The sequence below is a fragment of the Haemorhous mexicanus genome, chromosome 2, assembly GCF_027477595.1.
Source record: "Haemorhous mexicanus isolate bHaeMex1 chromosome 2, bHaeMex1.pri, whole genome shotgun sequence".
Lineage (NCBI taxonomy): Eukaryota > Metazoa > Chordata > Aves > Passeriformes > Fringillidae > Haemorhous > Haemorhous mexicanus.
The window spans coordinates 69,888,390-69,902,756 of record NC_082342.1 but is presented as its reverse complement, the minus strand read 5'-3'; the positions used below and the strand labels follow the sequence as shown (position 1 = coordinate 69,902,756).

General features: G+C 36.4%; 1 protein-coding gene across 6 annotated transcripts in view; it reads left to right on the top strand.

The window, feature by feature from the left end:
• Nucleotides 1–13,125, top strand: part of DACH1 (dachshund family transcription factor 1) — a 353,632-nt gene extending 340,507 nt beyond the window's left edge. For all 6 annotated transcript variants that reach the window (XM_059839129.1, XM_059839130.1, XM_059839128.1 and 3 more), the window contains one exon: nt 10,349–13,125. In XM_059839129.1, the coding sequence (XP_059695112.1) occupies nt 10,349–10,386 (38 nt within the window). In that variant the 3' untranslated portion in view covers nt 10,387–13,125. The remainder of the gene's footprint in view (nt 1–10,348) is intronic.
• The last annotated feature ends 1,242 nt before the right edge of the window (nt 13,126–14,367 follow it).

Genomic DNA, 14,367 nt, shown 5'->3' with positions numbered 1-14,367 from the left:
AAATCACACTTTTTTCTTGAAGCAAGAAAATTTTACACTTCAGATATTTTGCACAGCTCATTGCTTCTGGCTGCAAGGTAGTCACTTGATCCCAAAGTCATTGGTTAAGACTGATCTGTGGTTTAATTTAGCCATTCTCTTTTCTCTTGCTTACTTTTTGATGATGAACCATGGTGTTAAGTTCTCTCTGGGAAAGCGTGCTGCTTCCATATGGTCTGGGATTTCTGCAGTGGGGTGCATCCAGGACACAGTCTGTCATGACATGCTGTTTTTTCTGAGGAGTCTTTACTGGCAAAGACACAGAGTGGTGCCAAATTCAAACCACCTGGCCCTAAGGCTAATTGAGTTTTTCCTGGGAGGGTAGAATAATCATTTTGAAGTACCTCTCTGAAATTATGTTACCACTGAGAGGGAATGGGGAAGATTGGCTTGTCACTGCAGTACTTAAATGCATCTATGAAGATGTATTCAAGATGGAAGTTTACAATTAGTTAGGGGAACTAGTTTGAACTCTGAATTGAAAAGCAACCTACCAGGGCTAACATTAGCAGTTGCCACAGAAGCAGAGTTCCCTCATAATATAAAATTATGGTAGTTTTCATTCTGGAGAAAAAAAAAAAAAAGCCTTTTGTTTTAAGTATTTCTTCATGGCTAACTACTGGGTTAGACCCTATTTATGTGTTTCAGCTTGAAGTCTTCCTCAGAATTAACATGAGCTGATTTTATTTTCAGTTTTGTAGTTATGCTGCTCATGCTAAGCCCTGGGAACTTCGTTAAGACCTTTGTCTATTTCTGTGTGGTGGAAGGATTATGTGTGACTTCAGTTCATAGCTGATTTCCTAGGCCATGACTTCTGGTTTGGTTTCTGTTGTCTTGACTCTTTTTCTTGAGCTGAATGGCACTGCTTGGTGCCATAAACTTGCTTTCATACAAAATACCTAAAAGCAGCAAGGTTATGTTACAAATGTTTTGACATCCCTTGCATCCTTAATAGATTTTCCATCATCTTGCTGCTGTGCAATCTATCTATTTTACAGCCTCATTCCTTCCTGTTCTGCATGTGACTATTTCTTCATGTTTAGCATCGGGTGGTTACTCTGTTTTAGCACACAGATGACAGCAGGGGTGGTCGTGTATTAAAGTGGGGCGCTAATGTGATACTGATATTAAGAAAGGATTCCACATATTCCAGAATTATGTATGCAGACTAATATAGCTTTCTTTAAGTGGCCTCTATTTTCCAGTAGACTTTGGAGCAGTTTAAATGGCATGTTATGTACTCTTGTATTAATTGTGGTGTTTAATCTGAAAACAACAAAACACTAGTCTGCCTTTTAGTTACTTGGGCAACATGAAATTCAAATTACTTGTTTAGAAAAGATGTGGCTGGGAGTGAAGAGAGGTAGGTTTGTGATTCTGTGAATCAGAAGAGGTGCTCTGCGTAGGAGTAGGTATTAGATCTAAGTCTTTTCTTGTGTTCTGAAAAGATGCAGGCAAAGCTCTAGAAAAGGTAATACCGTAGAAAAACTCATCTTCATTAATTATTTCTATCTGCTGAAAGAAATTAACATCACACTGTCTGTTGATGGAGAGTACTAACTATGGCCACAACTATTCCTAGCAATTATCATGACCCATGCTACTTTTTCAGAATTTTATAAAAGATTTTTATTATTCATATTTTATTAATAGGATCTATAGTTGTATACACCTGTATCCTGCCTACTGTATCAGCTTCTAGTTGAGTGGTGGATAGGATTTGTGTGCATTTCTGTTTTTCATGTAGATGGAGGGTATTTTTAAGGAAATACCCACTTACATGTACTTTTGCATAGATACTTTCTGTAATTCAGCCAAACTGCTGAAAGCTCCAACAAACACTGGTCTCATGTATTTTGTTCCAATTTCGTTTTATGACCACTTTTTCTCTCCAGAAAAGGAAAGTAATTCCTTTTTAAGTCTGTTTGAAGCATAACTGTATGATTGATATCGTGTATGTAAGATTACTTTAATGATGATATTTAGTGTTAAAAAGTGATGATTTGAGCAAGGCACTAAAAAAGGAGGCAAAATGGAGAGAAGTGAAAGAAGACTGATCAGACTAAAGGAATGAATAGTAAATTCTGTTTCCATCTGGACTTAACAGAAAAAAGCCCAAAACCAAAGAGAGGCAGAAAATGCCTGGGAGAAACTACATTCCAATATACAATTCTTTTTCAATTTTATGCTATCAGATCCAAGGTTGCTTGCTGATACTAAAAAAAGTCATTTATGTTTCTGGAAATACAGTAACAAATAAAGCACACCTTTTTGTAGAACTTCAAACTGTTTTATGCGGGACAGATTGTTCAGCACCAAAATTATCCACAGTGTGATACAAACAGCACTGAACACAATGAGCTGTGGAAGCTCACAAGCTGATTGTATTTAGCTGTGACTTCATCCTTTAATAACTTTTCCACATGATTCTTCAGTTGAGAGGGTTTTGTTCTGTTTTGTGTCTGTTGTTTTTGTTTATCATTACTGATTTTTTTTTTTTTTACTAACATGAAGTGACACAGTACAATGCCTTAGTGACTCAGGTTCAGTGCTTGTAAGTAATCAGTTCTGTTGCCTTTTTTTGGATATGGCTTCTTCTGTTTATACAAATAGAACAAGGGTTGCTAAGTTTGTGAAGCAGCAAGAAAAGACTGTGATTTTTTTAAAAAAAAAATCTCTTTCAAACAATTTCTCAGTCCTCAAAATGGCCAGTTTTATGCATAGAATATGATCTTTAAATAATGGAAGGTGACATATTCAGGTACTCCCCTGCTTTGTTAGTTTACTAAAGACCAGATTGCTGACCTTTAGCTTACTCCCACAGATACATGGGAGTAATGGAAATAAATATTAATGATTAAAACACATGGTAAAATCACTGAGAGAAGATAGCTCAATATTTGAAAATAAGTGTGAAAAAAGGTATTTAGATGCTCTTTTTTACACATCCATAGTTTAGTTTTATGTCTTTAATTAGAATTAAAATCTCCTACATATAAATTGCTGCTTTAAAAAGAAACACATGGACATCTCAGTTTCCTGAATATTTGTACTGAGTACTAACACAAATATATTTGTACATGAATGTTAAGTAGAGAAATGAAAGGTGTATGATTAATAACAATATGCAAATTTGAAACTAATTTATTGGTGTTACACAAAGGGCAAACTGGGATAGTGTTTGGCCAAATATGTTTACATACTTCATATTTGCATGCGTTTAATGAACATGCAGTGTGAAATCACCCATCTTTGCATAAAAACTGGATGGGCACTTTTTTAAAGAACAAATTGCTTGAATTTCAAAGCCCCAATGTTTGAGCTAGCTTTCCTGCATCTCCTGTACTCTGCTATGGAAGGTGGCAGTGGATCCATCCACATTCCCCAATACATTGTCTACTTGTGCTGCCAGTAACAATGTCAGCCCAGTATATATCCCTCCATCCCTCCTTTTCAGTATTGAGTTGTAAAACCTCAAAGTTCTAATCAACTCTAGACACTAGGAAGAATTATTTCCCCTGACAATGAACTGTTTTGTACTTTATTAGGAATACTATGAAAAGTTATATCCAGTTGATTCCATGACTGAATTTTACAAATGATGAGCTTTTTGTCTCACACTCTGCAAACTGAAAAAGACTGAAATTCATCATAAATTATTTTCCCATTATTAAAAAATTAGACTCCCATCTTATCTTCCATCTTTGGTGGAAAATAAATCCTCTTGTGTCTCAATTTGGAATTAAATAAATGAAGAGTATACAATAGTTGCTTCCTTTAAGTTTTTTTAAAGAAGGGTTACAACTTGACTAAGATCCCTTCCATCTGCCACAATATGCTTGCTTTTATTTTGACTTCCCACTGCTGTCTTATCAAATACCACATGAATCATTACCATTTGTTTGCCATCCCTTTCTTTTGTTTTGTTTCTCTTCCTCCAAATGATTAAAACATCAGCCTGAATGAATGGTTAGAAGTACACTGTGATTCACATTTGCCCCATCTTATTAAAACAAATAAACCAACCAGTTATATAATTTTAACGTGCTTGAGCTATGGCATGCAGATGCTTTTATCAGCTCTGGGCTGAAGAGGTTGTGTGCATTCGGGCATGCACGTACAACTGTTCTTTGAAAGGGACAAACCTCATTAAGATTACAGGTGCCTGGAAATAACTTCTGAGAAAATAGCTACCATTTTCAATAAAGCTACTTCCTAACAGGAAATGCAATTTAATATGTTACTTAGCACAAATGAGCAGCTTTGCTTTGATTTAGATATGAGTAGCCCCATTTAAGGTCACAAATATTTTATTTCTTTTACGCTGAAGTTAGCAGTTTTTAATGGCTGGAGGGTCTGGCAGCAGTATACTCAATTCCAGTATGAAGCATCTGCTGCCTTCAGGAGCACATGGGCTAGTCCTGGGGATTTTGTGTTGCAACATGTGATTTTAGAAGAGGACCCTTAGCTTAGATCAGCTCAGTCACCAGCCTTAGAGATGGGGTTCAAATGGATTTTTATGAGTGAAGAACCTTTTATTTCCGTGAAATACATATGCATATATAGGGTTTTTTGTTGCTGGTGTTTTTTTTTTTTTTTTGTTATTTGTGCTAATATTTTCCTTAGAGGATTCAGCTAACACTGCTGTTATCTTCCTAAGCACAAGAAAAGAGACTGAGAAACCATCAGTACATGAAATCTCTGTTACCTAAAATGAAAAGGAAAAGAAACAGAAGTTTGAATGTGAGAACAGAAAAAGAGGAAAAAAAACCCAAAAAACACAAAAAAAATCACAGAAAATTTCAGACCCATATTTGGGAATAAAGTTCCTGTCTTCACAACAAGAGACATCAACCTCTGTTCTTTGAAAGTACAAAGAGATGAATAGATACACTATTCAAAAAGCCTCAAGACCCATTTTGAGTGAAAATTGGCTTCTATCACTGGCCTGTACCAGTGATATTTGACAAAAATATGTTAACTGAAGTTAGGACTTCTAGCAACTGAAAACTGTGGCTGCTTTGATGTAAATGTTCTTGGATCATGGGCTGGGATTTACTATTCTACAGCTTACCAGCTAAAATTAAAAAAAAAAGGGTAAAAAGAATATTCAAACCTTGACATCCCAACTTTCCAAAGCTCACACCTAGATTTCATATCTTGTCATTTGTTTTCTGAGCAACCTGGTCTAGTGAAAGGAAACCCTACCCATGACAGGAGAGTGGTCCTTGGTGGTCTTTAAGGTCCCTTCCAACCCAAACCACTTTGTGATTCTGTGATTTTCCTTCTCACAAAGTATTTTATTCTTTTCTTCTTAACCTGGACTCTGGGGGTTTCTTTCTTATCAGCTCTCTGTGTCAAGCTGCTGTATCTTTCTGTCTGTTTGGTCACTTGGTTAGTTGTTTTCAGCTCCTGTCTATAGAAAACACTATCCTTTTCCTGAGGAGAATTTACCTCAGTGGGTTTTTGTAAGATAATGAGTGACTGAACTCAGATGTGACAGTACACTTTGGACATTGATTTGCTGATTTTCATAAATTAAACACTGCAGTATTATAGTGATGATGATCACTGTTACTACATTTTTTTTTAAAGCAACTCTGAGAATATGATTTTGTGGATGGCAAACAACCCCACTGGGACCTGTACTCAGTGGCAGAAATGCCCACATTACCATCTAATGGACAACTTATTTAGTTTGCAGCTGAAGACAAAACCTAGCATTTCATTGTACATTTTTATCAGTTTACAAAGTTGCATATTAATATGAGTGGGTTTGTGTTTTTCCCTCTGAAAATACTGGGTCCATGGAGATACTTACTGCAAGCTGCCCACAGAACACTAAAGTGAATCATTTCCCAGATGACATCTCTGTGGGAATGCATTTAGAGACATATGATTTGTTTCAGCATTGCAAACTTTTATGTCAGTTCCATTTGTTTGTTTTTTATAACATTTGTGACCTTTTAACTATTTGAGCATGTTCATCCAAAAGCCTCAAAATGAATCTTAATTAAAAAGAGTTGATCTAAAATAATACTCCCTCACTCTGGGTAGCATTTCTGTCATATCAATCCACAGACAAAAACAAATGATGTTTAGGAGTAGTGGCATTTTCAGTTTGAGTTACTAGCATGAGCTTGCGTGATCTTGCTGAACACTGCCATTTGCAAAAGAGCAATTAAAACAGATGACAATCTGCTAATCACACACAGTTCTATTTAGAAATTTATCAGTATTTTCCCAGTTTGTGTTTTTGCTTGACTTCCTAAGAGTAAAAGTAAGTTTTATGTACTTGTATTGTATATAACAGTTTGTAAAATTGGGAAAAACTTCACCACAGATCAACAATTTTCAGTAGGCTAAAAATATACCCCCGTGTTGTAAACATCCTTAGTGTGTGTGCGTCTGTGTGTGTGTGTAGTATATGTTTGTATGCATATGTTTGTGTGGCTAAAATATTGCATATTTGTTTTACATAAAATTGTTTTTATGCTGATAGAAAAATTCTGCATTTGGTAGCAGAAGAAAGTAATGCAACGGGCCTGTGTAGCTGATCAGTTAAAGCTGATTGGGAGGCAGAAAGCACAGGCATGCTCAGGATTTAGGATTTAGAAGTAGTGGCATTTTCACATTGCCTTACAAAGGATGAGCTGGCTCAATTTGCGGATCACGTTCATGATTTGTAGGTTTTGTCTATGATTTTAACCTTGAAATCATTAAAGGCCTATCAGTGGTAATATTCCACTTGTATTCAGATAGGAGCTCTGGCTACACCTAGAGGCAAAGTGATTCTGGTGGCTTTGACAACAGCTCTGGGAAGTTCCTGTCATTTGGAAAGAACCTCAGAACATTAAGAATAGGGAGGTAAATGGATAGGAGCAAGGTAGTAGGAGTCACCATTGAAAAGAGACAGCAGACAAATGTAGGGGTTGTATTTGGTCACCACTTTGTGATGCAAGGTCATTGTTCCTCTGCAGATCTCTGAGTTTTTGGTAACACAGTTTGAAGTCTTTGAATTTCTGAAGTGCACTGCTATTCACCTGTTGCTCGTTCTTCATGACTGGCTACATGAACTTCTCAGCCATAGTGTTATGGCCACTTCCCTGTGGAGCCTGTTAGAGTTCCCAAACACCCTCTGGGTAAAGAACCTTTTTCTGATATCCAACCTAAGCCTCCCCTGACTTGGCTTTATGCTATTTACTCAAGTCCTATCACTGGTCATGAGAGGGAAGAGATCAGCCTCTACCCCTCCACTTTCTCATCTGAGGAAATTGAAGACTGCGACAAGGTCTCCCCTCAGTCTCCTCCAGGCTGAACAGACCAAATGACCTCAGCTGGTCCTCATACAGCTTCCCCTCCAGACCCTTCAGCATCACCATTGCCCTCCTTTGGATGCTCTCTAATAGTTTAATGTCTTTTTACATTGTGGCACCCCAAACTGTCCCCAGCACTCAAGGTGGGGCTGCCCCAGTGCAGAGCAGAGCAGGACAATCCCCTTCCTTGCCTGGCTGTGATGCTGTGCCTGATGCTCCCCAGGGTTGGCCCTTCTTGCTGCCAGGGCATGGCTGACTCATGTTCAACTTGCCATTGACCAGGACCCCCAGGTCCCTTTCCATGGCACTGCTTTCCAGCCTATCATTCTCTAGTCTATGCATACCACCAGGATTTCTCCATCCCAGATGCTGAATCCAGCACTTGCCCGTGTTAAACTTCATATGGCTTGATTGCTCGCCTCTCTCAGTTGTCAAGGTCTCTCTGCCCTTGAGAGAGTCAATGGCTCCTCCCAATTTAGTGTCATTGACAAACTTAATATCCCCTCGAGTTCTGTGGCCAAGCTGTTAATGAAGATGTTGAAGAGAACTTATATATATAAACAAGTATCCTCTTATTTTGTAAGGAAGGAGCTTTGTAGAGCTGCGCTTTTCTATTCTTATTCATTTTCTGCGGATACAGAATAGAGGATCTGATAGTGTCATCTTTTAAAAGTGAAAAACCTGCTATTGATTTCACTGCCAGGTTGGATCCTTAAGCAGTGTGAAATAGAGCTGACTCTTGAAACTGTACTGCTGTTCATCTTTTGTTGGCTGCTACAAGGATTCTGCTTCCTGCAGCTGTATTTTTAATTGAGAATTAGTTTTAATACATATTTTATTTTAAAAGGTAAATGGAGACCTAGTATAATAAAACTGCTGGTTATCAGAACGTTAAGGTGTGGGAATTATACATAGCACTCATTAGCAAGTGTACGTTCAGGATAGCCAAAGTGCTGGTATATATGCAGAGTAATACTCCTAGAGAGGTATCTAGACAGCTTTAGTGCTGTAAATGTTTATTGTGTTTATTCAGTATGTTTGGGAGAACTATATGGAAATGTAGCCAGTAGTAGCAGTAGCTAACCCGTACTTAATGCAGGTTTTCTTTGGAGATGGTTTTCCAGGCCTTCAGTTTTATTGAGCTCCATTTCAGGGGCTCCTTCTTTCTCTCCCGAATTCCCATAAGCATTTTGGTTGGTTTTCATGCATTATTTCCATGCAAATAATAATATAAAAAGTCTTTTATTTCAATTCCTTTTTATTTCTCTTCAGTGCAAAAAAGGACTATAAAGAGCAAAGAGAATGGAAATGGTTCTGAGAGGAAGCACTTTTATGTAGTGGAAAAGTTATCATGTACTCTTAAAAAAAAAAAAAAAAAAAAAGCTAGGAACATAAAAAAGTAGGGAAAGGGGGTAGAAAAATGTAAGAAAAATGTAAAGATGGGGAGAAAGCAGCAAAAGGGCATATACCCCAGAAGCTCACAAAAGAAAACTAGTGGTAAAAAAGGAAAAACAGAGGGACATTAGATAAGAATCATTGCAGCAGAGTGATTCTATGGCTTCCCACTTTTCCCAGCAGTTCTGATAGAACTGGAAAGGGGTGTGCAGAAGGTTTTACAGCTGTAGTGTGCACTTTTGTCTGTTTTCAGGTTAACTTTTCTTTCTCTCAGCAATTACAGTAAGTTCATGGAGGTGATGCCACATCTTTCAAAGATAACCAAACATTTAAAAAATTTCAGCATTCATTTGTACAGGTTTATCTCATGCAGTTGCTTCACTGTTTATCTAATTTTTACTGTATATCTAATAAAAAGTTCTATAAACTCATTTGGAATAAAAATGTTAGAATAGGAAAATCAAAACAGAAACAAAACCGTCTGAAATCTTAGAAATATTTGCCAAATTTACTTAGATTTAAATAGGTTCGTGTAAACTTTAAGAACTGAGATACAGCTTGTAGTTGCAAATGCTTATATTCTAAAATATAAGTTATGTTTAGTAATTATGCACTGGGGAGGATTAATTGCTTCATAATGTGCTTTTTTCACATGGGGCCAACACTTTCTACCCTACGGGTCAGAAAGCTGAGAAACTTTTCTGTCTGTTTTCTGTTTTTTAAAAAATAATCATTATGTTGCTATCAAAATAGGTGTATATAAGGTGTTCATGTCCCAAGTGAAGAAAAACCTGCTTTGTACTTAAAAATTAGCTGGAAATATGTTGTGCCTGTATATTCTCTTCAAATTTTTCTAGATCAACTGTTACTGGGTAGTTTATCTCAGTGTTTCTCATGTTCCCTCACATATCTTACTTAAATATGTGCTCCTTACTTGGGTGGAAAAAATGTTGTGAGAAACGTGCTTACATCTTTACCATAGTAATTGTTCAGTTAATCTCATTTATGGGGGGAAGGAGGCTATACTTCACTGCTACCGTTTAAATATCCTATACTGGGTTCTATATAAATAGCTACAAATGTGCACAATGGTTACATTACATGGTATATTTAACAACACAGCTAAATCAGAAAGTGTGAGCTATGCCTTTAGTGATGGGAGTACTAACGATTGCATGCAAGAAGATTTTTTTGCTTTGCAACCATGAAGGAAATAATTGCTGTTCAGCACTATTCAGTTACGTTTGCATATCAGTAAAAACACATGCACAGAGGCTCCACCTACATTCCTAGTGCCCTAGCACTGATACGAGGCCAGCATACATTAAAGCTTCAGAACTTGCCACATTTTTCACAACTCGCAAAGTGCATGTGATTTTCAACAGAGTTTATTTGACCATTGGCAGATGAAATTGACAAGGTGACATTCAGGTTTTATGGTTTTCTTTTCTTTTGGACAAAAAGTACCATAGGGGACATTTTACAGATTTGTTGCATGACTACTTCTGCTGAGGTTGTAAATCTTGTGGGGTTTTTCCTCTATTTGATTCATTGAAGATATAAATGTATAAAGCAAATGTTTCTCTTTCATATTTTAGATGGAAGACTTTATTTGAAAACTACTGTCATGTATTGAATTTTTCCTGCTGAAAATACGTGTGCTACGGTAAAGAACGTTGCAGTGAGACATTGGCTCATAAGGAGTTCTGTGGAAACAAAACGTTTTCAAACCAACTTCCTCAACTTCATTTTTCAATGTTCTTCAAAAATGTAAAGAATTCTGCAAGAGTGTCCTCCTTTGGTTATCTCCTGTGGCTCAACCTGGAGATCTATAGAATGTTTGTAAATGTACAGTAGCACTGTTCTCACAGCGAAAATCTGCATCTCTGTGCCGGACTATTGTATCCAAAATTACAGGCGGTCAGAACAAGGCTGAGTGTTCCCTTTTTCAAGGAATGCAGACTTTCTCCTCCTCTGATGATTCTATATTTGAGCACATCCAATGATCCTTCCAGCGGTGTCCAAGTACACTTACAGACTGTTATACCATACCGAAACCAGCAAGACAGCTCAGAAATGAACTTGTAGAGGGCATAAGAGGATTCTTATTTAAAAAAAAAAGGAAAAAAAAAAGGTAAAAGAAGAAAAAATTGATACATTCGGTTTTCAAACAATGATCGTGGGTTTTTCTTCTAAAGACATTTTTTCCACATGCTTTCCAAGAGACCAACACATATATGTTAGATTACATTAAGTGAAATGGAATTTTGTGTAAGTGAAAAGAAATGCTGAATGTAAACAAACTGTTTTACCATTCACAAAGTCTCTTTTCCTAAAATAAAATTTAAAAAAATAAATAAAAAGAATAATAATTTCTCATTGTCAACTGGCAGGGGTTTATGAAATAAAAGACTTTGCTTCTTATCAAAATGTTGGTCACATGTACAGTATATAACACAAATCACACAAGGAAGGTATTATGTATGCAGTAGAAATCTAGAGTTTAGGAAATGAAACTTTTAGATAATATTGTTTTGTCACCCTGTTGGTCAGAAAGACACCTTTCTAGTTTTAACGCATGCAGGCATGTAAATATTTGTCCTGGAGTCACAGTATTACTGAATGAGATCTTAAGCATCTGGTAACAAGTCAGAATTCTGTATCAGCCACTTTTATTTGTATATTGAGCCCTGGTTAGTGCCCTGACTAGTGCACTTCTAAGAATGGACTGTGGCTGAGCAGCAAGTCAAAATGCCAGAAATATTTTTATATGTTAATGTCATATTACGTCAATGTTGCTAAAAAAAGAAAACCTAACAAACACTTGATGTATCAGTCCAATTCCACGTAGAACTGAGTGATACAGTTGAAGTCTATTGTCCCTCCCACCTTGTCTTAGGGATGGATGGTTATGTGTTACTTTCACTGTCTTTATGAAAGCTACAATATGTGTTTTCACCTTTGTGCTGATAACTGGAAGTAAGCTGCAAAACACTGCTTATTACATTACTAAAAATTACGTTCTTTGCTTTGCATACTTTTGGGTTACCCCTTTAAAGACTGATTTTGTGAATCAGTGCTATTACTGTAAGTTTTGTGATTATGCTTTCTTCATCTAATGTTTTATGCATATAAAATATTATTTATTACATGGAAACATATCAAAACCTTAAATGTCTAAGATGCCTAACTTAAAGCAAATATTTCTTTAAAAGTAGTTCTGATTGGATATTAATATTATTTTGTCCAAAAAAAAAAATCTAATGTTTTGTAAACTCTAGCACTGAGCTTCTGTAGTTTGTAGGTCTTCCTCGCAATACTGGTACACATTTATTTTGTGCAGTTCATATTTACTCCACCACGATCCTTTTTTAACAATAGAAAGATGTATATACAAGTTCACATCACAGTAATTTTTTTAAAGAAATATTGAGCAATATTTTTCATTAAATATTGTTGTCTAACACTTTGTAGTGATGTTATTTTCTAACCATGATTCCTTCATGATTGTCATAGTTGCTTCAACACACATGGGATTCTGTACTCCAGTTTTTTTGTATGCAGTCTTTAAAGGGTTAACAGCTGTAAAGTTAGATGGACTTGTGGCAAGCTTTTGAATCATTCATATCTGAAAGAGAATTAAAAGCCTACAACTGAAATATGTACTAGCATTTACCATTGCTCTGCTCCTTGCATAGAGTCACCTGTAAGTAGGTTTAGTAGTTTTACAGTATATTCTTTCAAGACCTTTGGGAATGCCTCGGTGTTTGGCTTGGTACATAAACAGAAGTGTTAAGGATTAAAGGGGAACCAATTTATGAGCTGGATGTTTAGAAAGAATCTTGATAAAAACAGTGTAAATATTACAGACCATGAGATGTTACCGTAAGTTGAAGTTTTTTGCCCCTCTTTAGTTTTACAGGTTTTGGGTTGGTATTTTGGTTTTGGGTTTTGATTTGGATTTTTTTTTTTTTTTTTGCATAGATTATGAAGAAAAGTTGTCCTCATGTTATTGTTTATATGCTTTTGTAATCTTAAAGATATTAATGTCTAGTTGTTCTATATTATAACCATATTTGCGCTCTATGCAAGCCCTTGGAACAGAACATACTCATCTTCATGTAGGACCTATGAAAATTGTCTATTTTTATCTATATATTTAAAGTTTTCTAAAAATGAAAAAAGGTTATTACGAATTTTGTTGTACAAAATCTGTACAAAAATCTGTTTTTACATCATAATGCAAGAATTGGAAATTTTTCTATGGTAGCCTAGTTATTTGAGCCTGGTTTCAATGTGAGAACCACGTTTACTGTTATTGTATTTAATTTTCTTTTCTTTTCAACAATCTGCTAATAAAACTGTCTGAAATCTCCCTGCGACTTTATTTACAGTTCATCTTTATTAAATTTTCTGAAATGTATAACATCAGAGGAATATTTACTTTCTAATGGGAGGCATCTAAAAACAACATAAGTCAGCTCTTTGTAATGTGAGGCGAACAATGCTGAATGATTTTATTTAACATGCAACTGCTTCTATCTCTAATATGAATTACTGTGGTGAAAAACATCATAAAAGCACACTCTGTGGTTATTGTTTAACAAGCATATTTTCCATTTTTTTTTCTTGCCAGCTAAGCAAACTGCCCCCATCTACATGATTTATTTATGTACATTTCTCAGTTTATGAAGCTGTTATTTGTACCTTTTTCCTTTATATTGTGATATTCCCATGATTCTTATTCCACAAAGCTTTGTGCTGAACAATGTAAAGTGGACACATTGATGGAACAAAACAATATTATTCCTCTAACTACAAAAATACAGGGATAATCCTGTTAGTTTTGTCTCAAATCTCCTTCACTTGATAAAATGTCTTTAGAAACACATTTTTTTAACAAACCTCAAGTATTTAAACATTTAAACAGGCATTGGCATAGCATATCTTTAGGTGGCATTGTGACCAAAATAAAGGGTGCCTTTTTCCAAGGTCAAGATTGTTATTTAAGAGCAAATTTGGAACTGCATTGGTTTTGCTTAGAGAAAATTCAAAAGTCAGAGAGGTATGACTGATTTTGAATATTGTACCTCATTGTCCTGCCTTGCCTGGCCTTGGCTTTCCTTCTCTTCCATCCTTTCTCTTCCCTTCCTTTCCAAACCATACCTACATGGACAATTCTACCTTCATTAGGGGCAGACCTGGTTGGGACAGCAGAAGGGATTAGCTTTCTTGGACAAGCCCCTTCCACTGTTCCTGGATGGCCTGGGGACTGCAGGCATGAGGCTGACAAGCTTCCCGGGTTCCAGCAGCTTGCTGTTGCTGGCTGGCTGATTGGGAGTTTGGTTATCTGTATGTAGGGCAATCACAGTCTCCTTCTGCCTGAATTAAAATATCCTACATGTCTGAATTAGTAAGGATCCCAGCTATACTGTGGCCAGCTCCCCTGCTATAAACTCTGGCACAGCTAAAGCAGGGTAAAAAGCAAACTCATTAATCTCAGTCCGGCTCATGCTGAAACCCAAATTATCTCTGCAGTAACAGACTAGCAACCTACCTCTGTGTTTTTAAGCATCCCAGGAAATAGTGTCTTTCTGCAGAAAGGAACTGTACTCTC